The 27,141-nt window shown below is 36.7% G+C and overlaps 2 protein-coding genes across 3 annotated transcripts; both read right to left on the bottom strand.

The window, feature by feature from the left end:
* Window positions 1-363: 363 nt before the first annotated feature.
* LOC149740847 (sodium-dependent neutral amino acid transporter B(0)AT3-like) lies at window positions 364-15,298 on the bottom strand. Its single transcript, XM_089872635.1, has 14 exons — window positions 14,883-15,298; window positions 13,723-13,830; window positions 12,988-13,200; window positions 12,035-12,170; window positions 11,197-11,378; window positions 6,242-6,352; window positions 5,434-5,675; window positions 4,751-4,910; window positions 3,901-3,954; window positions 3,616-3,811; window positions 3,031-3,190; window positions 2,247-2,413; window positions 1,386-1,496; window positions 364-1,026 (listed from the first exon to the last, which is right to left on the bottom strand). The coding sequence occupies exons 1-14, from the start codon at window positions 14,955-14,957 to the stop codon at window positions 959-961; spliced, it is 1,983 nt and encodes a 660-aa protein (XP_089728761.1). The 5' UTR covers window positions 14,958-15,298; the 3' UTR covers window positions 364-958.
* A 3,159-nt stretch (window positions 15,299-18,457) lies between these two features.
* On the bottom strand, window positions 18,458-26,774 carry LOC149740846 (beta-parvin-like). 2 transcript variants are annotated; one of them, XM_089872641.1, is made up of 10 exons: window positions 26,529-26,774; window positions 24,906-25,060; window positions 24,314-24,442; window positions 23,790-23,904; window positions 22,952-23,052; window positions 22,144-22,217; window positions 21,629-21,651; window positions 21,127-21,257; window positions 20,449-20,623; window positions 18,458-18,935 (listed from the first exon to the last, which is right to left on the bottom strand). In XM_089872641.1, exons 1-10 carry the CDS (start codon window positions 26,575-26,577, stop codon window positions 18,862-18,864), a joined length of 1,026 nt encoding a protein of 341 aa, XP_089728767.1. In that variant the 5' UTR covers window positions 26,578-26,774; the 3' UTR covers window positions 18,458-18,861. The 2 variants fall into 2 exon arrangements, with proteins under 2 accessions (XP_089728767.1, XP_089728766.1); XM_089872640.1 differs by lacking the exon at window positions 26,529-26,774 and adding an exon at window positions 25,386-25,567.
* Between the last annotated feature and the right edge of the window lie 367 nt (window positions 26,775-27,141).

Here is a 27,141-nt window from a genome sequence, read left to right as displayed (position 1 = left end):
TTGTCTGTATTTTTACTATAACGACCTCGTTAAACGACTAACATTAAAGTGTATTAAAACATTTCTAGAAACCATGAAAGCGCGTTTGAAATTTATTCTATTTATTTACATTGGTCTTACGAAGCAGCAATGTAGCAACACAGGAAGTTAACCGTTAACAATATACAAGAAAACTACATTTTCCATATTAGTCTGCACCGCTAGCGCTACAACACAATCCCAAAGTACAATGAAAATAAATAGTGATAAAAAATCGGTAAAATTGCAATCGAGATTCTTTGAAGAAAACGGATATTTCCTACGAGCTAAGTTTCGGAATTATGACGTCACAAGCAGCACTTACGTTACGTCATTTGATAAGTGCTACTAATCCATGCCATAAGCAGTGAGGTCACAAATTCGAAACAAAAGCAGAATTTCAACTTCTAAATGACAGCATAATAGTGACTATATCACCTAGGAAACAATAAAAAAAACAAAGAGATTTTAAAACGCAGCATGAAAGGTAATACAGTACTGTGGGGTAAGATGGTTCACATTTAGCATATAATATCCAAATATCCTGATCGTGTTTTGAACAATTTTAACAGCGGTCTATGGGAGTCTAAGGATACGGTTTTATAATTCTTTGAATGTTGTTTGTTTACTACCAAATTGGACGAGAATAGTATGAAAAGGTGTCCCGTCTTCCCCACTCTACTATCCGACGCGTATAACGTCTAAATACTTTGGAAAATGATTTTGCAGCCTGTTTTTTTTTTAAATATTACCCTTTTGAATATACTTGTTCTTTGTGGCGAATTACGGGCCACGAAAACAGATAATTTTATGCGCAAAGTTTTTTTGTCCAGGTTTCGAAACCAACCGAAATTTGACCTTGATTTCGGTTCGCCCGTCGATTCGAACCGGGGCCATGGACGGGTACCTGATGGTTACGTCACACGTTAATGACGTCACGTTACGCTACGTAAGAATTCGTCGGTCCCTTCTTTGACGCGGAGTCAACGTTTGTGTAACTGAGGTAACCTGTATGAAAAAAAATGTTTTATTTATGTGGTATTCATTTTAATTTCCAGTTTATAATTTTTACCAATAATGTTACACCCCAGGAATTAATTGAAACTAGAAGCTAAGTTAAAATTTTATTATATTTTGTGTTTTCATTTTAATTTCCAGTTCGTAAAATTTACCAGATTGAAAGTTTTTTTACTTGTATTGAACGAAGTTAAGGGAATCAACAGCAAAACAGCAGTTGTTAAAACACGCTATGAATAAAAGTATGGGAAAAGCACGGCAGTTGCACCAACATCAGTAAAGGCTTTATTAACCAAGTCATAGGAGCCGCCCGCTAATGGTATTAACTCGAAAATATAAGGTAACCTTACCTCTCCACCTCAGGAAAGCTATGATAGGAATCCAGATGATGCTGCAGAAGATTAGACAAATTATAAACCCGATGGCCCAACCAGGGTAATCGACTTTCATCTTCGTTTTCTCTGCAAAGGTGGAAAATAATAAGATGTGAACAAGAATTGGTGAATATTTGATGCCATTTTAAAACACAGTGTTCGTGGAGTAATGGGTCAATCTTGACCTATATTCTAGGACCCATGCCCTGCCACGCTGCGTGAACTCACTGATTTATGAATGAATGAATGAATGAATGAATGTAACTTACTTTATCCTCGCGTGGCTGGAAAATGACAGTCGTTATCACACGGGTTTAACACCTCGTGCCAGCTTACGAGTTACCATGTATGTTACTTTGTGAGTGATTATTTTTTTTTGGATTTTTTTATTTTTTTTTATGTATGGCTGATAATTTGGACAACCCATTAGTGGCCACTGGGTTGGAGCAATTGCCGTTAAGTGTCTTGCTCGAGGACACATAAGCCCACAATGGTAGCAGCGACGAGCCTTGAACCTATTACCTAATGGTTACAGGCAGGCGCGCTAACCACTACGCAACGGGGCCGGGTACTATTAGTAGAGTGGGGGAAGATGGGACATATTTAACGCATTATATCCAAATAGCCTGATCGTGTTTTAAACAATGAACAACGGTCTGTGAAAGTCGTGAAGATACGGTTTTATAATTCATTGAATGTTCTTTGTTTACAACCAAATGAAAAGAGAAAACTAAACGTTTCTTTGTTTACAACCAAATGAAAAGAGAAAACTAAACAATGAACAACGGTCTGTGAAAGTCGTGAAGATACGTTTTTTTATATATAGTTATAACTAACCTCCTCCAAGAACGTAAACTTCATATTGTGGGGTTTTGATGGCAAGAGTGACGATGGAGCTTACAAACAACGTCAACATGCACAGAGGAGAGATGACGCACCACGTCGCTCTCCAAAACAAACCAGGTCCATCATCTCCCAACATCAGTTTAAGGTCATCAGAAAATCTAAAATAAGGTTTTAATTTAAATTTTTATTGCATGAATGGAATGTTATGTTCGCGTGGCGGAAAACGACCGTCGTTATATTTTTGTGATTTTTTAATTTTTAATGTAAATAACGAACACTTTAAACAGCTTAAAGGGTTTACTGGGTTGGAGCAACTGATGTTAAGTGTCTTGTTTTTTTCTTCGGCTTTTTAAATGTGTAATGAGGAACAACTAGTTTAAACTATCCAGACATTGGAAATTACGTCAAACGGTCCCCGTTAATATATACAGAATATCAAGTAAAAGTAATGGCGACAAGCGATAAATAGACAGTCTGCAGCTCGGACGTTTTCGTGAATCATAGGCTTCGGAAAGACAGGACACGAAAATTAAATTTAAGTCTTTCGCCTTAATTTATGTATCTGTCTTTATGTATTTAGATGGAGATGAATGAATGTGATTTTATCTTCGCGTGGCCGGAAAACGACAGCCGTTATAACACGCGATTTTTGTTTCATAAACCTCGTGCCAGCTTACGAGTTACCACGTGCCAGCTTACGGGTAACCATGTGCCAGCTTACGAGTTACCATGTATGTAAATGCATAGGCGTTTATTTATTAATTAACGACAGTACCTTGAGAAACCGTATATCCAAGCTACCCCAATAGTTTCGAAGAATGCGATCATGAGCAATGGGAGAGTTCCAGCGTACGTGTCGAATATATCCAAGATATACATGCCAGAACGTAGAGTGAAAATCATTCCAATGGCGAGGGATATCAAACACAGTATTGCTGAAACGAAAGTAGGATTTTAGTCAACCATTCCCGGTCATAACTCTGGGACCGAAAATGGAAAAATAATGGGACAACAATGGGTGGGATCTGGCCTAATTCCTAGGTCCTTAAGAACCTTACGAACATAGAAGAGAAAAATAATACAGATTAAAGCCAGGCATTTCGGTCAGAAATCTTATGCAAAATGTGCTATATGGCAGCGATGCGACAATAGGCCAAACTGGCTTAAGTCTTATATAGGACCTAACAAATATAGAATAGCATATGACAGGAAAAGACTTCGGAAGCCTAACATTATGGATAACGTTTTTCTACATGGGGACAAACTTAAAGAACCCGTTATCCTAATACACTTTACACGGAACAGCGCTTAAATAATACATGAAGCATGAAACATGTATATTTCACGCGTATCCACTTACCGACAATCGCCTCTTTAGGTATTCTGAGCCCAAGATCTCGAAGCGGTGTGATTATACCTTCTAATGTCCCGAACATTGAACCCAACCCGAGGTTAATCAACATGCAGAAAAACATGACACTCCAGAAAGGACCTCCCGGCATATTAATCATGGCTTCTGTGAACGCGATAAAAGCGAGTCCGGGTCCGGAAACGGCCTGTGGGAAAATAAAGCGAATAAAAACATTTTTATCTTTTAAAAACGTAAGATAATAATCAAAAAAACTTTGTTTTGATAATTTCCCACCTCTTGCAGTTCGTCCTTGATTGTGCAAGTGCTGACGTTGATTGACAGCCAGTGCTGGAAGGAAAATAAAAAGTTTAAGGCTGCTGGATTTTACCCGAGAGAAGCATAAAACGTATATTTGTAAAGTTACAAAAATAGCCAGCATTATTAGGTTTCAAAAAATGTTCAGCGAAGAAAAAAAATCCAGCCAAATTGCAACGCATTAAATTGCTTTGTTTTTCTAATTCCTTCAAAGTTTTCTGGGATCTCGGGTGTTTAAATTCAGCCTTGCGTACAAAAAGCGCCTAGAATGCTAAAGGGGCTTTTCGTCGCCTCTGGTTCTCAGTAATTGACGTCATGTCTTGCAATCAGAACTCTCGCACTGCTTTAAAATTACGGCCACCCACAACCACAAATTACTGATTACACTACTGGTTACTTCCCAGTTTAAACTAAGTCAGTTACTTCGTAATGTGAGTTAATGGCTTTCTTATAAAAAAGAGGTTTGAATACCAACATGACAGTTCATATGTAAGAAACGGATTTTATTGAAAACGGTTCGGATACACCACTGAAGATGATTTTAGCTTTTTTAACCGAGACGTTTGAGATGAAAATCGTAACCTACATATTGTCATGAATTGTCATGTTTGTTTTAAAACTGATCAAAAAATGCGTGTTTTATGCAGCTAAACGTATGAACAAATTTAGTTTTGCATGTTTTTACTTTATGCATTTAGAATTTAGTTTGTGTGTTCATATTTTTGAGTATTTATAATCTAGTTTTACGTTTTCATACTTTCTGCATTTATATTTTGATTTTAGGTGTTTGTATTTTGTGCATTTAGAATTTAGTTTTAGGTGTTCATACTTTTAGGATTTCTGGCGCTGTTTCGTTGTCGCTGTAGAAAGTCTCGTTCATCACATCAAGCAAATGGATGTAGTTTTTGCGATCCATCCGAACTGCCACGTCATTCATGTTGTGGTCCGGATTATACTCGTTGAAGAATGCGTGGATTTTGATGATGTTGCTAAAATTAGAAGTAAATTAGTAAAGGTTATGTATTTACTACCAAATGGGACAGAAAAAAATGAGAAAATAAATATACTGTTATATAATTCTGTAAAGATTCTTTATTTACTACCAAATGGGGCGATAAATGAGAATGAGACATAGACCTTCTTACCCCCTGTACTATATGTTAGTTTCTAAACAATTAATTATAAAATTTGTTAACGTTTCATGATTTTTAGTTGTCCCATATGCTAAAAATAAAGAAAATTCACACAATTGTATACCTGTAACCCACGACCCTATAAGAGCGTTGTAAACTGTTCAAAACAGAATTACGTATGAGATATAATGTGCTAACGGTATCCATGTTTTCCCACAGTAAAAAAAGCTTTACATAATTACATAACAGTATACACCAGTCTAAAAGAGCATTGGTAAAAACAGAATTAGGTTATACCATACTTGACAAAATATGCTAACGTCTCTCTTCCCCACAGTAAAAACAGCTTTACAAACATAGTTTAAACTTGGTGACTTACTGATCCATGCACTGCTCTGATCTATGGTGGGCCTTGAAGCCGAGTATACTGAATATGACCAACGATGCGAAGATACTTGTCGCGCAGTTTATACTGGCCACTGTCAACGCATCTTTTCTGCAATTATTCTTTAAGTCGTTGTATGAGGAATATGCGATCACTCCACCAAAGCCAAGTCCCAGAGAAAAGAAGATTTGTGTCGCAGCATCTCGCCACACGGTGGCGTCAGCGAGACGAGACATCTGTATTCGAGTAAGTCAGTTATATTAACCCAGAGGTAATGGGTTCAAGGCTCGTCGCTGCTACCATTGTTGGCGTATGTGTCCTTGGGCAAGACACTTAACGGCAATTGCTTCAACCCAGTGGTCACTAATGGGTTGTCTAAATTATCTGTCATACATAACCCCCCCCCCCCCAAAAAAAAGTCAGTTATATGTACGCTGTTACATTATGCAGTCTATCATACATATTATACAGTTGTTGTAACTACACAGTCTTTTTTCAGTTTTAGTATATAATGATTAAGAGTTATTTCTTCCGTTTTTTAATGCATGGCGGACATTTTATATAAAATTTGTATAGTGGAATGGGGGAAGACAGGACACCTTTTCATTCTATTTTCTCGTCCCATTTAGCAGTAAAAAAGGACATTCCAAGAATTATAAAACCGTATCCTTACGACGGATGTTTGGATAATATGTACAAAAGCTGTCCCATCTTCCCCCACACTACTACACAATACAACCCATAAGAATCATTTTAAAGTTTTGAATAAACAAAGCGTTACGATTAACTTCATGCAACTTACATCAGGCGTGAACATGTAAGCCACTCCGTCCATTGAACCCGGCAAAGTAATTCCTCGAAAGAAGAAAATGACAAGAACGATATATGGGAATGTAGCGCTGAAGTAAACCACCTGTCGTGAAAGGATATCGTTTATTAATTACAGAAACAAGGTAGGGACCATTGGTGTGGATGTGGTTACAGTATAACTTTTACAAAATTGGGATATGGTTTTCACTGTGATATACTCTATTCTATGTGCGTAAGGTTCCGCAGCGTGACACGCCATGGGTCCCACGATTTAGGCCAGGATGGGTCCATTACCCCAACACCTAGGGTGCAACCGCACTGTAGTATTTGTGTCACATAATTTTATATAATTAAACGTATGGGCTAACCTATTTTGTCGGAGGCATCTAACTTTTTTCGTATAAACACATTAAATGTTCATATATAGTTAAAACAGTTGCTTGACTGCATATGCAAACTGAGAATGCTTGTATAAACAATAGCATATAAACAAATGCGTTCGCATGCTAATTTCAGGACATCCGTTTTTGGTCTAACCAAAAAAGCTCACGCCAGCAGTATCGCGCTGAATCGTTGGTTTATTGTGACGTAAACTTCATTGTTTTATCGCTCGTTCCCGAAACCGCTGTAGTTATACCAGGTGTGAATCATACACGTTCCGTGAAATATGCTTGGTCCTCCTATGCTGTTAATCTTACGATTTCTGAGAACGGTTTATCTCGTTTCCTGGGAACGAATACGCCTTATTAGCGGTAATGTGGTTCCGGACTTGAGAAACCGAAGTTGTAAAATGCACAAACCCAACTAATGATATTTATAGACCCCCTGGGTGTTTTAGAAAGGCGGGAATTCGCATGCGTCTTCTCCGCCTCGGTTTTTCTTGGTAATTCAAGAAGCTTTAGGCCCGTTGCCAGCACACACACAGTGCTTGGTGGTAATTAAAACCCACAGCGCAAACGGAAACGTTAACCGATACTGCGGCAGTTTCCCAGCTACCCATTCACACATTTTCGCAGCGGAGGCAAAATTTGGCGCCAAATACCACGTGGTCACGAAGGCCTTTTATTACTATGCCCGAATACGCACTTACGAAAGGTTAAGTGTCTCGAGGCGACAATCCATAACTTAATTGGGTAGCACACCTAAACCAATGGAAAACTACAATTACAGCTTATACAGGATACAGTCTGGCTTATTGTATCTTGGCAACCAATTTAAGCATTTTGATTGGTTTAAAAATTCCACCTCCAGCCCCGCCCATATTTATAGCTTTGTTTACTATATAAATGCGTGTGTGACGTCACAAAGAAGCGCTTCCGATCGGATATGATGCACACCTATACGCTCTTCCTTGTCTCAAAACTCAATCGATCGTGAATTTCAAAACAAACCGTTGGTTAACATCAGTAGTAAACGTAATACGACTATTGTGCTTCAATATAATGAAAGACATTCTGTTTGTTACCAGGCATAACGACCAGGTATAATGTACATAAAGGTCTTTGACTATAACTTATCAATTGCGACTAAACCAGTATAAAAGCGTGGTCCGTCCCACACTCCCTGAAGTCTTGTCTAATGGTAGACGAAACGTCGAAAATACACTATGTTTTTATACCAGATGAACGCTAAAGGATTATTTATAATTATAGACGTACTCCAGCTAATACCGTGTTGGAACATTAAGACCTTCCTTTCATTTTTTCCATACCACGTGCACATATTACATTAATAAACCGTACACTTATAGATACATATAGTATAGTGGGGTAAAATGGTTCATGTTTTTATTTTCTTAATGTCTCATTTTTTGTCTTATTAGTACACTGAATATTTACAGAATTAACAATTTCTCACAAGAGCGTTTTTAAGTGTGAAGCATTGTGTACTAAAGGTATCCATCTTACCCCACAGCACTATACAAACAGAAACACATTTTTACCTTAAATGTGCGTGTCTTGTTTTGTACAAGTTTTATAAAGTCATGTATTCGCAATCCATGTGCTGTGGTACAGCGTTTATAAAGGCTTGCCGGTAATGTAATGTACACTGTATGTAGATTTTTCCTTTTAGCGTCGAAAAGCCGTGGAATTTTAACAAAGCCGTTTGTCGTTTCTCCACACCCAATCAAACATTCTTTGTCCTTTATTCTACAACAATAGCGATTGTTCTCGCGATACGAAAACTTTTCCTAAATGAAAAATCGCGTTTGTTTTACGTAATCGTTATATAAACGCCGGTAATAAAACGCTGAGTCATACTACAATGCTGCGTCACGTGCGAACCGCCGCGAGGCTGTGACGTCACGTATCAAAATATTATGCCTTTGGGCGTGTGTGTATTTTCAAACAAGAACCGCGTCGCAAAAGTGACGAGCTAAATAAGCGATACTCTTTCGCGGGCGGCGGAAAATTTTAAATTTTTCTGGAAAATTTTCGCTAAGTGTGTTTCTTTTGGTCGGTAAGCAGAGTCACAATGGCCGGTAATGCGTTTGGAATGTGACGTCATAATCATATGCCCAGAGGGGATTCATGTGACGTCGACTGTACCGGACCATAAAAGGACCAATATTCGCGATATGAGAAAATAAAAACGATTTTCGACCGATATAAAGTAGGGTGGGAAAAAATAGGCCACTTGTTAATTATATTTTCTCATTTCATTTAGTAATAAACAAAGAACGTTTAAAGAATCCTAAAACTGTATATTCACGACTTCCATAGACCGTTGCTAATTGTTTAAAACACAATCCGGATATTTGGATATTATGTGTTAAAGTGTCCCGTCTTTCTATATGACGTAACCGTAACGCAGAAATCGTTTATTTTGGTTACAACAGCCAGACAGAGCCCATAGGGTAAATTTATCGATCAAAATCAGTCTCAATTGGTTGTACGTGATACCAGGTCAAATGGCGCGTCACAATAACTGATTATCACGTCACATACCTTCTCTATTAAGTCACAAAACCGCATTATATCAATTTTGATAGCCTAACGAAGTAAATGACAGAATAACTCCTTTTTTCCAATAATCAGTGCAACAGACACGTTCCGTGTATTGGGTTCCTATGTGTTAGCGTTATCTTTACCGCAGACGTATTTAGGTTAATGACGTTTGCATTTACACTGTTGGTTTTAAATCCCGATAACCGGCAGGTTATGGACGTTAATATTTTATAAAATTTGTTCATAAAACGGCAAAAGCAAACGATTTCAATGTTTCGCCTAAAGTTACCATTCTTTAGGTTTATAAAATTTAACACTGTGAGGGGAAAGATGGGACTTTTTTATTCCACTTTTTTCGTCTCGTTTTGTAGTGAACAAAGAACATTCAAATAATTATATAACTGTATTCTCACGACTCCCATTGACCGTTGTTAGTTGTTTAAAACACGATCAGGATATTTGGATATTTTGTGCTAAAAGTGTCCCGTCTTCCCCACCCTACTATATAAAGTATATGTGTAGCATAAATGATTTGGACTTACTTAAATAAGTAGGTATATTGATTACAAAATTTGATTAATATCGTATTTTCATTAAAAAATATCCAGTGTTCTTAAACACGTAGTTTGATGCTTATGAGTACTTTGACGGATGGTATTTTAATTTGGTATGTCTGTTTTCGCATTTCTCTGTCGAGGAAGATTAGTTTGCCATGAACGGGAAACGTATGGTGACGTAGTGCGTGCAGGAACGTCTGTTTACGTCACGTCTGTGCGTCACTTTCAACGAAAAGCGGGACATTCTTTCCGCCCATCCTGCTTGCCACCATTCAAACCGGAATATTCTGCATTAAAACCGGAACAAACCGGAATACTCTGCACAACACGCCTATCTTTCCTTTGACAGACAGCTACGCCAAGAACTAAATATAAACATAGGGTATTGACCGACGCAGTACTTGGGACACAGGAAATAGCTTTTAAAGCTAAGATAAGCACACTTGTATGCCATCGGTCGTACAACCGCCCTTCACTAGTCTCGCATCGCTCCAAACCAAACATCCGTTTGTGTTGCCTTGGTTTGGTTGTGACTCAGCGGAAAACTATTTCAGTGCTATTTTTATCATATCATATGGCGGATTTCGCTCGTTTCATGGTTTCATGCGGTCAATCAACCAAGGATAGCGAAATGTGTGATACTGTATAGGTGTTGTTTTTTATCATTTCATGTAACGCGGTTTCATAGAAAAAAAAATTTTTTTCTTTGAACATGGACATTCAATTATCCACTTTTCCCCATGTTTTATTATAGTATGCCTAAACTTTAAAAAATACTTCGATTTTTGGCAACACTTTTACGGTGGCGAAAGATGACTCACAAAGAACCCCTTTTGTCGGTTCAAATACAGACTTAACAACGATCAATACAATACAATGGTTGCAACGATTGTGTTTGTTTCTATACGACCGTTTGTGTTAAAGTAGTTTAGCAAGAGCACTTTAAATACCTCGGCTCTGGTTTACCCTTTGTAACTTTGTGTTGATATTCACTTTGTTGATTTAGTGGACGTGTAGCTATGCGGGGAATAGACGCGGAAACATAAGGGGCATTACGTTATATCAATGAAACTAATCTGATAACACATGTTGTGGGCGTGTTATAATCAAAGCATGAAATACGCACTGAAGTTTTTTGTATGCAGAACTTGTGTATACCCCACACTTTATATCACAATTATAAAAACCCGCAAATGTTGTTGTTTTTGTTTCCAGCTGACTACTGTTACAGTGTATTACTATAGGTATACGAAAAAAACTTTAATCGTTCAAACATAAGCCATGCTAAAACCTGATAAACATTCAACTATAATGGCAGTGGCGCAGAGGGCAAAAGAAGGTATAGGCAATTTTTTTAAATGGGAAGTCGCAACCCTCTTTAGCACCCCCTGGCTACGCCACTGCAGACAAGACAGCCCACCGATCAACCACAAACAACTTACCTTCCCAGAAGATTTGATTCCTTTAAACATCCCGATAAACACGATAAGCCAAGCCACAACTAATGACAAACACATTCTCCAAACCGGTGATCCTGGTTCGTTTATTGAGGGGGAAATATCAAGCGCGTTGCGATACCAGAAATATGACGTAGGACTCGTCTCTGCGCATTCAGCAACCTCAACTGTGATAAATAAACAGCGTTGATATTTTGAATGCAGTAAACATATAGTAGGGTGGGGAAGATGGGACATCTTTAGCACATAATATCCAAATATCCCGATCGTGATTTAAACAATTAAGAACGGTCTATATGAGAGTCGTGGAGATACGGTTTTATAATTTTTTGAATGCTCTTTGTTTACTACCAAATAGGACAAAAAAATAGAATAAAAAGGTGTCCCATTTTCCCACCCTATTATATAGTAGGGTAATATGAAAAGTTGTTTATATCAATTCATAGTGTGTGTTTGTGGTCGATTTTGTTTGTTTATTGTACATTGGTTTCTGCTGAACAGTTTACATATATACTTGTTAGCAAGAGAAAACTTTCTATTGCACAAAAAAATCACATGCCTAAAAGCGTGGTTTAACTAACGTATTTTATTCTATATGGATAAAGTCCTGCAGGGTGGCACGGCACGGGCCCTAGGAGTTACGCCAGAGTTGGCCCATTACCCCAAATTTAATTTAAAGGTATTGCGTAGTTTTTACCAATGATCACCCTTGCAGCAAAGTATGCAACTTGGCCTAAAATGACACACAAAGTAACAGTCTTGAATACGAAATAGATAAAAATACCAGTCCTATGAAAACTCAATAACTTTACTGTTAATTTACCTGAATGGTTGTTGATCGTCATATTCGGCATTACCGGGCAGCTTTTCCACGGCAATGGACTTTGAAAGGAGTTAAAGAAATAGAAAAACGCCCATGATATAATCATATTGTAGTAGAGGGCGATCAAAAAACAAACCTGTGAAGAAAATCGCATTAAAACCAAATTATAAAACATCATTGACGTTATTCGAGACCTTTTTGACTTTAGAAAAAACTCGCATTAGAACAAGTGACCGCCAGCGTGTATGACGTAACTTGGCAGTAGTAAAACGTTGTTTACGTTTTTTCGGACTTTTTTAAATATAGTAGAGTGGGGGAAGATGGGACACCTTTTTGAGCTATTTTCTTGTTCCATTTGGTTGATAACAAAAAACATTTAAAGAATTATAAAACCGTATCCTTACGACAAATATAAACCGTTGTTAATTCTTTAAACACAGGATAATTGGATATTATGTGCTAAAATGCCCCGTCTTCCCCTACCCTACTACATAATGACGTCGATGTCTCGCTGTTAAGCGCTCGCTTATTCACTTGCTTGTGACGTCACAAAAAGGCGCGTAACATCCCAGGATAGTTCAATTTGATCTCACAGCGCATCAAATATTTACGAGCGACAATTCAGCGGTGACGTCATGCATAGAGAAAGTACCTAAGTAGCATGACTAAGAGACAAAATACGGCGCAAACCGCTTTCTTCACGGTGTAGTTTAATTTTGTCTACAGGTAAACTTGTAGTGTTTTTCGACGGGAAAACTGCCTTTATTTTTCTTACAAATATTGGAGTTGGACGGGACGCCTTCAGCACATGATACTCAAATATCCCGATCGTGTTAAACAAATCCTTTTAAATTAAAAAAGCTGAGGGTAGTCGGAAGTTTTTCTAAGAATCATTAAGTAATAATAACAAACATATTGATTGCTTACGTCATAATCTTATATTATGAACTCACCACCATACTAGCGATTCCCACGCCCCCCAAATATCGGTGTATATGATTCCACACCCCCACGCTGCCACGCCTCAATCGTTGACCAATAGCAATCTCCATATAAAACAGAGGGATTCCCTCCAACATCAGCATTATGAAGTAAGGTATAAGGAAAGCACCCCCGCCGTTCTTCTGGCATAGATACGGGAATCGCCATACGTTTCCCAAACCCACCTAAAAGGCAAGAACAATTATATAACACTGTGGGGTAATATGGGACACTATTAGTATAATTACATAGGATAACAGTTTGGTGAGTCTAGTTGAAGACGGTGTTCGCATAGCGTATAGCACTTTGGGGTAAGATAAGACACTTTTGGCACATAATAACTTAATATGATGATCGTGTTTTGAAATAGTAACAGCTGTTCATGGTGGTCGTAAGGACATACGTTACCGACGCTCAAGTTAGTATAACAATTATATATATATTGGCGTTTCCAAAATATTGTGCATGTAGTGAGAAACCATACGATCAACATCCATGACGTAACAACAAATCGACGTCACTGTTGCGTTATAATATATCGATCTCGTCCATACGTCACATTCAATGGTCATTAGCATTATTACGTTCGTGACGTATCGATCAATCTATTGTTATGTAATAACAAGTTTCATTCACATCATAACAAAACACTTCAATACTACGTCACTAAACCCGTACGTCGTGATGATGTCATAGCTAATACTTACAGCGAAGCCGATCTGGGCAAGTATGTACTGGATTTTGTTGTCCCACCCTTCTCGTTGTGGCTGGCCGTCAATTGTTTCGGACGACGATGTCGAATCGCTTTCACCAGGCTAAAATAATTTCAAATTAAACTCTAAAGGTCACATTTTGTAAAATTAGAGTCACGTCTATAAAAATACACGTATAGTAGGGTGGGGAAGATGGCACACCTTTTCATTCTATTTCTCGTCCTATTCGGTAGTAAACAAAGAACATTTAAAGAATTATAAACCCGTATCTTCACGACTCCATAGACCATTATCAGGATTTTGGATATTATGTGTTAAAGGGGTCCCATCTTACCCCTCAGTAATATTTATAAAAAAGTCAGTCACATCTTTGGAAAATAATTTTCCATTTTAAATATTCACAAATTTAGTGGCGATTAAACGGTTAACTGGCTCTGGAATGTGTGACAACAAACCGAATTCATTGGGTTTAGTATTCATCGTGCGCCTATAAGATAAGACTATAAGAGCATACGGTATTTTATTCTTTACATTTACATGCAGTAGACCAGTGGTTCTTAAACTTGTTTGTATGCTTTACCCTTTTAACAAAGATGTTTATAATATTTACCCCCAATATGTAATAGGGCGCTCATTTATTAAACGCAAAATCAGCTAATTACAGCAGTTATATTTAATGCGACGGATGTGAATTTTGATTCGTGGCTTGTTTACTCCCTAAATACGAGAAATTTACCCCAAAGGGTAAATTTACCCCAGTTTAAGAAACGCTGCAGTAGACTGTATATGTTAAGTAGTTTGTACAAGTCGTTCAAGATTTTTGTACATTGTTTGACTCGTGTGTTTTTACATTACGTTTTCTCTCTTTTAAAACGTTTAGCCGTTTTAGCTTGTAGAACAATAAGTAAGATTGCGAAGCTTGTTTTATTTACCACAACTTTTCGTATTTTCCAAGCTAATGGGTAATTAGAATCAATGAAATACTTCAGGGAATTAGGACAAAAAGTAGTTTTAAACCAGTAAGATTGTACGATGTTTATCTAATTTATACCAACATCCCATTGTATCCTTTTAAAAGTTTGACTGTTCAAAGTTATACAACAAGATGAATGGTTATAGGGCTAGAGCCAAAAATCAGTTTTCTTTTAACTTACTTTTTCGTCTACATGTTCTTCCATACGAACCAAAGTAACTGCAGAATCTGTGCCAACATCTTGTGCGTCGTGCATGTTGCCTAGATTGTCTTCTTCCTCGCCTTATAGTTTCGTTTTCTTTCCCTGTGTTAGGGTTTCGTATCTAATCTTCCGTATAGTTTCTACCCTTTTCCCGCGTTATTGTTTTGTCTTTTTCCTTGTGTTAGAGTTTCGTATCTTTTCACGCCTTGGAACTTGTCCTCTTGTGTTATAGTTGAACGAATTGCCAATTAGATACAAAGGCTATAGTTGCGTAGATACTTGATTTCCTCGCAGCTGTCGGGTAATTATAACACGACCGCTTAACCGTATTAGCGAGTAGTTCAGCCGAGAGTATATTTTAATCTAAAAAGATTATTAAACCACGTAATTGAAGATTGAAACAATTAAGAATCTTTAAAAAAAATATATATTGGTTAGTATTTCGCGGACTAATATTTAAAACTATCTAAACGAAGCATTATAAACAGTATACCCTGCATGGCAACCTTAGAAAATAAAGGCAAGTTCTGGCGCGTTTTTTCTTGGTCATCGCGACCCTTTGTGACAAACAATAGAACAATGGTTCCACTGAATAAAAGCTTCTGTTGGAACACCAAAACCTAGAAAACTTTTACAAAACTAACTTTCTATTTTAAATTCTCACTTTACAATATTATATTTTTTGTCTGAGAAACCTATTTTATAAACGTAAACTTATTATCCGTAGTTGTCTACTTATATAGTACCACGAGGTGGAAGCTGACGCACAACGTGTCTGGTTGAGCCTAACCAACCGTACTTTAATAAACCATTAGGCCTTTTGAGCGTGCCTTCTTCTTCTTTTACAACGCCCTAGAGAAAAGCTCTTCGCCTGGGTGCTTTTCCACTCCAAGAGATTAACGCACGTGACTCCATCTCTGGTCACGTGGTAACAATATTTTCATCGCTCTACTACGCGAACATGTAAACAAAAGCGTGACGCAACATTACTCAGCTACACCGTTAATATTAAAGTTAAATAAGTTACAAGAAAATTTCCGATCCCTCAAGGGCAAATATGCCAAGCAAATAGACGTAACTGTGCAAGACGTCATGACCTAACGGTTGTGCTGGTCTTACTAATTCTTTAAAAATTCTGGCATTGGTTTTGGTAACCTACCATAAAATGTCTAATTAAACTATCGACTATCCAATATTTTAAGCCACTACTGGAGTACACGAAGAACGCGATAACACGCGACTGTACGCTACCTCGTGGACACAACAACTATAAACCCACACCAAGCGAGCGAATAATGAAAATAAATAAAATCAATATTTCTCGTATTTGTAGCAGGTAACATATGGCCATTTTGATCATGTTCGGGTTCTGCTAGCCAGGGCTCGCTGAAATACGCAAGAGGAAATATCTGGTTACTAAACGCGACAACCATTTCCTTTCATTCAAAATAAAGCGGCGTGAAAAAGGGAACTTGTACTGGTATAATTTTCTATAGTAAAGAATACTTCCGCCGCGTGAACGTTTCAAACTATAGTTTAGCTTCACAGGGACACATTTTTATTGTAATTTCTCTTCTCATTTGGTAGTAAACCAAGATCATTGAAGAATGAGATATAACCCTATCCTCACGACTCTATAAGAGCGTTGTTAATTGTTTAAAACACGATCTCGATATTTGCACATTATGTGCTTAAGGTGTCCCGTCTTCCCCTACTGGACTATACAATATTTTTATTTATCTTCTCAAATAGCAGAAAACCGAGTTGTCAATTCCAATTTTAATATGGGATCCCGCGTTTACTTTACACGAAAACTAAAACTAAACGTTTTTTCCGTAATTGCGTATGGTTATAATAGCAGCGGTTTATTTATTTATTTTAAATAATCCAAAACGTTTGAGATTGAAGTCCAAACCATTCTAAAACACAAAAATAGTAAACTAAAATCGAAACTTAAAAGTTAAACGTTTCTTAGAGCTTTTCGTGTCTAATGCTACGTTTAGTTATAAACCCTACTGTTAAATATTATAGCGGTTTTGTTCTCCCTTAGTTTTCCTAACTCGTTGTTTAGACACTTAACAGTTCCTTGAATATTAAAATAATTTCCTGAAATTCGGCTTGTATTTAAATTAAACCCTAACTGTTTGAGTTTGATGATCCGCCCACAAGATTGAACCTATAACGTTGGATATACGATGGTGACGCGCTATGTCAACATTTGTGACGTCACAGAGTTCGAAGTTGTCTCGCGGCGATCGGTGCCTGGAATTGTACTAGTACTAGTTTGGAATTTCCAACAAGCCTATTGAACCTTCGTCTACAAGCTGGGAACCACTACGGCGGTTCAAACTCTTTGTAACGAAGCTTCCAGCATCCGGTATCATGTTTCACAGAGTTTGTAACTTACCGGGGATGTTTTATAATTTTGACAACCTATGTTCTGAATCATGGTGGTATGCTGTTATCGTCTCATGACGTGTTAGTGTCGTGACGTCAGAATTATATCGGGGATTAAGTATCTGACGTCACATTCATAGTCGTTTTTATAATTCTTTGATTGTTCTTTGTTTACTACCAAATGAGACGAGAAAACGAAAATGTGTCCTATATTCCCCACCCTAATATATATAATTGTAGAATATCTATCGCACTGCGTTTACAGGAATTTAATTAAATTCGTTTTAAATTTTGTCACCTTAAAAGTGAAATTAAATAAGGCAACTGGAGCGTTTTAATATTAGTTCCGTAATATAAGTAATAACTCCTAATTATCAAAAGCAATAATCGTAATGAATTCTGTTGATTACGTTGCATACGTACATAAGGTCGCACGGGTTTGCGGTAGTCGGGTATTTCGATAATATGTTTATTAGCATTGATTGCAAATTATCGCCATGATTCTTTTTGGCAAACCACCAAAGCGCTTGGGTTCGAAGCTCGCCGCTGCTACCATTGGGGGCGTATGTGTTCTTTGGTGTGGCTAGTCCTAGAGGCCATTAAAAAAAACAAAGCAACAATCGATTATAACGAAACCTCTCGTTGCATTCCGTGCGGATCAATATGACGTCACAATGCGCGCTATGACGTAGTTGTGGGAATAGATATATTCTTGATCTCTACGGTCACGTGCGCAATCCGACGAGCATATTCTTCTTTTATTGTTGTTTTAACAAATCGACCTTCGCTATTGACGTATGCCGTAAATAACACAAGTGATAAACACGCTATTAATACGTCACATAGGAAAACAATGAAGTCTCCAAACATTGCGCTTTTTTAATATTCTTGGCTGAGGTCTTAGTATGGTAAAACTAGGACCTGAGATTTCGCCAAAATTTGTTAAAAAAAACGAGTGCCCACAAAGCTACATACGTGGTAACTCGAAAGCTGGACCGAGGTGTCCGTCGTAACAGAACAGCGATTGTCGTTGCCCCGCCACAGTACGAGTTTAAATAAGTTACATTCATTCATTAACCCCACTGTACTATATGCTAAGTGAGCACCATGACTGCTTTGCCCCATATATGGATTATTAAAACAAACACACATAAATGTACAGTTAGTGCGGCGTTATATATTCTGTGTAACAAAGTTTATATGATGTACATATAGTACCGGTGGGGTAACACGGGACACCTTTAGCTCATAATATATAAATAACGTGATCGCGTTTAACTATTACCAACGGTCTTTGGGAGTCGTAAGGATATGGTTTTATAAATATTTAAATGTTCTTTGTTTACTACCAAATGCGATAAGAAAATCGAATAAAAAAGGTGTCCCATTTTCCCCATCTTTACTATGCTTAGAAACACTGTATATTTACAAACAATAAAAAGACGGTATTATATTTCATGATTTTAAACTTAAACTTCATTCATATAAAAAATGTCGTCGGTTAAATGGCCTGTGACGACGTCATATATCACCAAGCGGTATCGTAGTTTTTATTATGACATCACAATCTCTTGTATTTCGTGAACAGGTTGTAGAGAACACGGAGAGTGGATTTGAGCTCGCAGTTGGCGACATCTAGCGGAAAAGTGAGTGTTATCATTGTATACGATTTAACAAGCTTGTTTTGTTTCTATGGCTAATATGTGTGACAAACATTGCACTTAATGCATTACATAGGTATACAGTAGTTAGCTATGAAAGAATATAAAATATTTTTAACCAAAATTCAATTTTAAAATGGCTAGTTTAGGGCTGATGAAAAAAAAGATGAAAATGTAATGTAACTTTGTTATCTTTACGGGGCGGGGCAACGACAGTCATTATAACACAGTACTCTGTTTCATACACCTCGTGCCAGTTTACGAGTTACCCCATAAGTAACTTTGTGGATGATATAATACAATGGATGTATGTAACTTTGTTATCTTTACGGGGCGGGGCAACGACAGTCATTATAACACAGTACTCTGTTTCATACACCTCGTGCCAGTTTACGAGTTACCCCATAAGTAACTTTGTGGATGATATAATACAATGGATGTATGTAACTTTGTTATCTTTACGGGGCGGGGCAACGACAGTCATTATAACACAGTACTCTGTTTCATACACCTCGTGCCAGTTTACGAGTTACCCCATAAGTAACTTTGTGGGTGATATAATACAATGGATGTATGTAACTCTTTTTTATCCTCGCATGGTGGGGCAACGACAGTCGTTATAACACAGTATTCTGTTTCATACACCTCGTGCTAGCTTATACACCTCATGCCAGAGTTGAAATTTTCATACACCTCGTGCTAGCTTATACACCTCATGCCAGAGTTACCAGAATTACCATGCACATCATGCATGTAACACCGTGTGTGTTTTAGTGTGTATGGCTGACAATTTTGACAACTAATTAGTGAATACTGGGTTGGGGTATGTGAGACAAGCGCCATCTGTTCCATTTCGAAATATTGGTTAAATATGAAAGGTTAACCAAAAAAATGTAACTCGCTTTATTCTTGAGTGGTCAGAAAACGACAGTCGTTACCACACAGGTTTAACACCTCGTGCCAGCTTACGGGTTTAACACCTCGTGCCAGTTACCATGTATGTTACTTTGTGGGTGATTATTTTTTTGGGAGATTTTTTCCATTTTTTTAATATATGGCTGATAATTTGGACCACCCATTAGCGACCACTGGGTTGGAGCAATTGTCGTTAAGTGTCTTGCCCAGGGACACATATGCCCACGATGGTAGCAGCGACGAGCCTTGAACCCATTACCTATTGGTTACAGGCAGGGTGCCTGGGAGTTCTGTTTTGTTCAATACACCTCGTGTTTCATATATTCCCTCAACCAGATAGTTACAGGGGTGCTAAGCAACTGCACTACAGCTTCGGGATAAAAACATAGCTTAACTAATGCAAGGCGGTCTGATTACCTTCTAATCTTGCTTTAGGTTTAGGAAGTACATTGTGGCCATACAAGTAGTTATGAATTGATAATGTATGAATTGGACAAATCATTTGTGACAACAGAGTTGAGGCGTGCGTAAACTGTTACGTGGCGCAAAACTATTGCAAGGCGGTCAATTACCTTCAGGTCTTGCTTTAGGTTTAGGGAGTCCAGCGTCTTGCATAAGTTCAAACGCAAACTGTAGATTGTGAACTTTAGCTTCAAACGTCTCTGGTGTTAAACTGAAGCCGTGTAATGGTACAAAGTAACCCTCCAATAAACCCATCAGTAAAATGAGGTAAACGCCATCTGCAAACTAAGGTTGTGAAGATTAGGAAATTGAATGGATGTAAAAATAGTTTTAATAAAACATAAAATAACTGTTTACTCATCTTTAAATAAGTTTGGTTATCATAAGATAATTTATTAAAAAAATTAAAAGAACGTAAAAAAAGAAACAAGTAGCAAAACACCACTCATTTATGGTAAAGTAAGAGGCAGAGTAGCTGGCTTAATATTTTAACTTGAAAGGTAATCTGGTCATGATAGTTTAACGTTAAAATAGCAATGAGGCAAAAGTCTAAAAAAAATCATGAACTAAATAAAAAAATTTTGTGAAAAAGCTTCAGCTTTCTACTTAAAGGGGCATACCAACGAAAATCAGAATTTGTTAATTGATAGAAATGTTCAATGTGATCTGTTTCTGTTTCATTTTTTGAACTTTGGTGGTACCTTTAGATCACATTTGAGGATCTTTATCCACATACTGTTAGTATATCCCTTTTATACTTACTTTACTTTCAACATTATTCAACTTACCTGAGTGTCCAAATCAGTGACAGTAAGGTTGACTTTTTCAAGATGGCGGTTTGCAAATTCTATGAGAAGTCTCTTCACAAGACTTAGTTTGTCTGGTGCGTGATCAAACAAAGTGTCGAACGCGTCTCGCTCTGTTGAAAATTGCCCATTAACTCAAAGTTCATAAAATAAGTCTTGATTTATTTTTATTCTCTTTAAAAGGCGAAGATCATCACCCACAAAGTTATATACATGGTAACTCGTAAGCTGGCACGAGGTGTTAAACCCGTGTGATAACGACTGTCGTTTTCCGGCCACGCGAGGATAAATTGAGTTACATTCACATTCATCATGTAGTTTAAAGAGAAAAAGTTCAAGATAAAATGGTTGTCTGTTGCAAATGAAGCATCAGGCTAATTTAGGATTCAATCTCATGGCCCATGTGACATTAGTAATCAAGCATTGCTTTGTTTTATTAGATAAAATATTTATATTTCAGAACAAAATCAACAATTTTTCTCACCAAATCTGCCACCTGTCATCTCCCTGTAAAAATAAATAAAAACAAGTTTAAAGCACAAAAACTGGACACGAACCTTTCAATCTGTTTACTAGTTCACTAATTGTATGTACAAATGTACATGCCCTTTTTCTTCATAAATATTTATGAATTATAAACATTTGGCGCTAGTGAAGAATCTTCCGGTATGTTACATGTTGAATTGGTGGGAAGTGTGGGAGGTTTGTAGTTAAGGGCTAACGGGTTAGTAGTTAGGAGGGTATTGGACCCGTGTAAAACAACTTTTCAAATCGCTAATGTTAAATTACTGCCAATGGCTAGTTGTGGTTATCCGGGTTAGAGTTTGGGGGAATAGAGTTATAGGTTGGTTGTTACGTTTAGTGGTTAGCAGATAACGTTGGATGGTATGTGGAGGATACTGGCACCAAACATTCAAATGATTTGAGTGTAACGTAATATCATTATAAACATTTAGATGTCTGCAAATTGTGGCTAAACCTAAAAATAAAGGAACTTACTCGAGTGTGGATGTGATTTCAACGCTAACAACTTTGTGGTCCAGTTTTCCCTCTCTTTTTGTGATCACAATTACCTGAAAAGTAGTTTATAATTCAAATTATAAACATTTTTTAAACTATAATCTACATGGTATTAAGGATTATTTAGTTGGTATTTATAAAAAAACAACAGTTTAAAGTGCAGTCTGTATAGGATTAATCATAGCAGTTAAATTTGTTATCCATTATTAAACTCATTTTTTTATTAGCAACATTTTTGCAGCTAGTTCCTATAAACATTCTAATCTATATAGGTGATATCCTACAGCAAAACATGCCGTAGAACCTGGGAATTAGGTCAGGGTTATTGCATGCCATGATGAGTGATGACCATTGACAAGTAATTACCTTATTTCTATGTTAGTATTTAACATTGACTGTGGTTTATAAAATAACTAAAAAAACAACTAACAAATTAATATAAATCCATTAGTCGATTGATTTGCACAAAACGGCTTTGGTCCATATATTTATATTAAAGTATGACAACTTAAAATAAACATGTTTATTATATATTATATAGTACTATATATAAAGTGATGATCTGGAATCGAATCTATTTGAATAAGAGACTGACGATGCCCTTTAGGCGAAATATATTTCTCTTTTACTACTAGTGGTTGGACTTGATTTTTGTTGGTTACGTTTTCGTAGCACCAGATCATTACTGCATTTCACTATACTAGAATCGTTCAACTATATCTACATCAGATCAGGGTCAGATTCGCGGAATTTATTACAAGTCGTATATATAAAGTGGATTGACAACCTTTAAGGAACATTTCTCTGGCATTCGAATTGGTGCATGGTAGTGTGTTGCAAGTGCAACTAAAAGATGCAAAATGGCCACCAAACTCTTGGAGTGAATACCTGGGGTAAAGTAACAAAATCTACTTTATTGTTTGAAATGATATTTTCAAGAACTTGTGTTGTGGCACAAGAAATGGTCACAACATTGTTGAAGTATAATAGACAAAGTTTTGTTTGTGTTCAACGAAATCTAGCTCAATTTTGTGTGCAAAGGGGCGGGTAACACAGTCAGAATATATAATATGCGGATAAAGAACAAACTCTAAATGAAATAAATAAACGTGGCAATGAAAACTGTTTTTTTAATAAAATCTTGCTCAATTTGTTGTGAAAGGATAGAGAAGATCAATTCAAAGTTATAATACGTCAAGTAGTATCAACAGAAACCATTTTGTAATTTAGGTATTAATTTTTTTAAAATCATCTAGCTCAATTTTATGCGCGAAAGGACCAGTCAGGACCAGTTTAAAACTATAAATGTGTAGTTTCATAAACTAAAACCTAAACTATTTTGTAATTTAGGTGGGCCTTTTGAATTGTTTTTTTCAATAATGTTTGCATTGTCTGATCATTTTTTGCACGAAGGAAGCAGTTTAAAACTATAAATGTGTAGTTTCATAAACAAAAACCTAAACTATTTTGTAATTTAGGTGGGCCTTTTGAATTGTTTTTTTCAATAATGTTTGCATTGTCTGATCATTTTTTGCACGAAGGAAGCAGTTTAAAACTATAAATGTGTAGTTTTATAAACAGATACCTAAAACTGTTTTGTAATTTAGTTATTAAGAATTTCTTACCATCCACACTCCATTTTCCTTCATCCCAACCCCCAATTCCTTGTTCAGTAACTTTATCAAGTACAGCTGTCAGCTTCTCTTTCTGTCCCTGGTCAGTTTGGGTAACTTCTGGTACCTGGGGTCAAGGAATAAGTTAGGAGTGCAAAAATTGCCCAAGCACAAAAAACGCAAACACGCAGGGGAGATACCAAAATATAAACTTCATTTAACCATTAGACGACACTCGTTATACATACCATGCTGGTAAAATCATTGGAACAAAAGTATCAGATAAAAGCGTGGCTGCTAAACGATTAATATGATATAAATTAATTTATATTGAGTTGTGTTTAATTAAAACAAATTAGGATGTAATGAAAAGAAAAGCGTTCGTAAAGACACTAACCTTTCAATGGGAAAGTTGGGTTTTAAGAAGGTAGTAACACTAACACATAATGTGAAATGAATATGCTTTATATACAGCTTTGCCTGTACAATAGTATAAACAAACAGTGGAAGCAGATTGTTATAAACTAAACACGCACCTGAAGCTTAATATTTCCAAGTTTTTCCAGTAGTTTTTGAAGCACTTGTCCATCAAACAAATCTTCCTGAATATCTTTAACAATAATCCTCTGTTCTACAAGGCTGTTGTTGATCCACTCCATTAAAACCTACAATGAAGCAATAAAAAAACTTCCACCACAAACATGACAACCCATAAGTGACACTGTATATTCTATTGGGCTTAGTATTGAACACAGCTGATGACTACAGATTCAAACAAGCAATAAAACTTTTAATACAAACATGAAAACACACAACACATGACATATTCACTTCATCTCAGCGATTTAAAAACTAAAACCATCTTTGGTGATGTAAAAATATAAATTGATTGAGCAATGCTAGTTACTGTTCAACATCGGTTATAAATAAAGGCATGGGTGCCAAAGCTTGGGTGGCAAGGTGGACAGGCCTACATTAGTTGTATTTGTATGTTTGGGGCCTAAAACTAATATCTAAATACTAAGAAAAATCAGGACAATATATCAAAAAATTAGGCAAGAATAAATGCTGTATGAAATAATGAGATCTACCACCCAGCCATACAAATGCACCTATACATCGCCCAACCTTTTGTAACTCCTTCACTTTCGGGTCCTCCAGTGAAAGTTTATCAATCATCGTTCTTTCTTCATTTTCTTCCAAGTGGAAACTACTTGGATCGTAATCGACCGATCCATTTGAACCGTCGATGGCTTCCCTTCCCTCTTGTTCCAAATCACTTACTGCAAAATATTAAAATTGTTACATTGTCACTTTAAATTGTCTGTCTGCACAGAATAACTTTCATACATTCTTTATTTTTAAAAACATCACATTTTTTACGCACTGCGAATGAAAAAACCCTAAAATGGTAAGGTTTTACTAAAATTAAAGGATAGGCCTATTAATTCTATGTTTAGGTTTTTCGAGTTATTGTACCTATTCTATAAGACTTATTGATCCGTTACTTTCTTATAACTATGATATGCGCAAAAATAGAATTAGGATCAAAGAAACTATGAGTTTTGTTCGTTTTTTTTAACTTTACGCCCAACACCAACATCGTACCCTCTTTTTGTTTCTTTTTTCTTCCCAAAGTAAGGGAGAAAAACCCGTCCTTATTTTCGGCGGGTCTTGGCGATTTTGGATACCCTGCCATAGTTAATAGCAAAACTCTCCTATCTTCTTACGTACAAAACGTACTAACTACTAAAGTTGGTAAACAAACTTTTTGGTAATTTCCCAGAAAGGGAACAGACGCCCAGGCTCGCAGTGTTTACAAATTATTTTTAAAATTTCAGAAAAATATGTGAAAATGCCAGCACGAACCAAAACTAAATTGAATTTAACTTAATCGTAAAGAAAAATATACTTTATTTACAAGGTTGCAGCGTAAATATATTTAAAGTTTAGTAAACTAACACAATATTGCCCAAATTGTTAGGCTGCTTTTTTAATATGGCATCACTTTCATACCAAATTTGGCAAAAATGGACATGACCTATTTGTACATTTGTCCCGCGTAATCGCGTATCGGATTTTTACCAAATATGTTTACGTTTCCTATTTAATTGTCACATTTGTTCATATCCCACGGAAGCAGACAGTTAGACTGGTGCTTTGTAACTGTTTTCCTCAAAATCATAATGCCTATAGCCGAAAATCGTGAGATAGTTCATATTGCTTTGTGATAATAAATGTGATATACAAAACCTACACCCCACGTCCGTTTACTGTGCCCCAATTACGCAGAGTCAGTGGTTACATTTATTATTAAAATTCTTTAGATGTGCCCAAAAATATTGTATTTTTTGCAGATCCAATCAAAACGAACGACGAAATACGCTTCTGAATTCGATGCAGTTTACCTACAACGTTTGTGACTGAACCACTGAACCGGTAACTTTATGAATATTAAGCAACTGCGGACGCTCTTTGGTCTACTCTTAAGATTTTATTTAAAAACAAACAAAATTCAAAACAATCTCCCAGTTTAGGTCAAGTGTATACAATTCACAATACATGGGGTATGGAAAAATAATAAATATAGTTAATATCAGAGTCCGGACTCTGGTTAATATATTTGTAAAACGCATATATTGGTCTGCATTTGATTTACAATGGTCAATAGACTCTGCTGAAAGTGAAAAGAAATATATGTTTTCAGACACAAGTTAAGCCTATGATTACAGTTAATGTTGCAACACTTACCATCAGCAACCATGCTTCCCCATGTTGACCACGGTTTTGCAAACGCCATCTCAACGAATGCAGAAGACAGTAGGCTACAGTTCTTTCAATAAATCCACCAAAACTTCGCCCTATATTGTTTAAAACTCGTTTCTTCTCTATTCCACTAAACAACAGGCATCTCTATACAACACCACAGCAGTTTGATTCGTTGTTGTTTTATCAAACTGTAATTTTTTAGCCCTTGTTTTATTTTGCACGGTAGCTATTACTCACTCAGCTGGTGACATATTTACTGACTAGCGACTCCCAGCGCGATGATGTAAGACACATACACACCATCCGGATGCCGGATATTGAAACTCAATTCAATTTTCTATGAGTTTCAAAAGGCGCGTAACCGAAGAACGTGAACATTTGCATGAACATATAAAAGCATGCATGTCTACGCTGGTATATATATATGTGATATAGGCCTATGTACGCATATGGTCTATAACTCATACGCTGGTATATGTGCGACGAATAGCTAGTAATCGTGTAAAGCAAACGTTCAGTTTCCGAATCTGACCCTGCTACTTCTTTATAGACCGGCATGAAGTTTATACGTGATTTATAAACCCAATATGATGTG

This window comes from Ciona robusta, chromosome 2, assembly GCF_009617815.1.
Source record: "Ciona robusta chromosome 2, ASM961781v2".
Classification (NCBI taxonomy): domain Eukaryota; kingdom Metazoa; phylum Chordata; class Ascidiacea; order Phlebobranchia; family Cionidae; genus Ciona; species Ciona robusta.
This window is presented reverse-complemented; position numbering and strand designations above follow the sequence as displayed.

Coding starts and splice junctions, on each gene's coding strand:
- LOC149740847 (XM_089872635.1), bottom strand. CDS start 14,957: ATGCACGACGCACAAGATGTTGGCACAGATTCTGCAGTTACTTTGGTT. Junction 2,414..3,030: donor TGGATATACGGTTTCTCAAG/GTACTGTCGTTA, acceptor ACCTTATTTTAG/ATTTTCTGATGACCTTAAAC. Junction 1,027..1,385: donor AGCTTTCCTGAGGTGGAGAG/GTAAGGTTACCT, acceptor TTTTTCATACAG/GTTACCTCAGTTACACAAAC.
- LOC149740846 (XM_089872640.1), bottom strand. CDS start 25,476: ATGGCAGGGTATCCAAAATCGCCAAGACCCGCCGAAAATAAGGACGGG. Junction 23,053..23,789: donor AGGAAAATGGAGTGTGGATG/GTAAGAAATTCT, acceptor ACTTTACCCCAG/GTATTCACTCCAAGAGTTTG. Junction 18,936..20,448: donor ACCTAAAGCAAGACCTGAAG/GTAATTGACCGC, acceptor CTTTTCCGCTAG/ATGTCGCCAACTGCGAGCTC.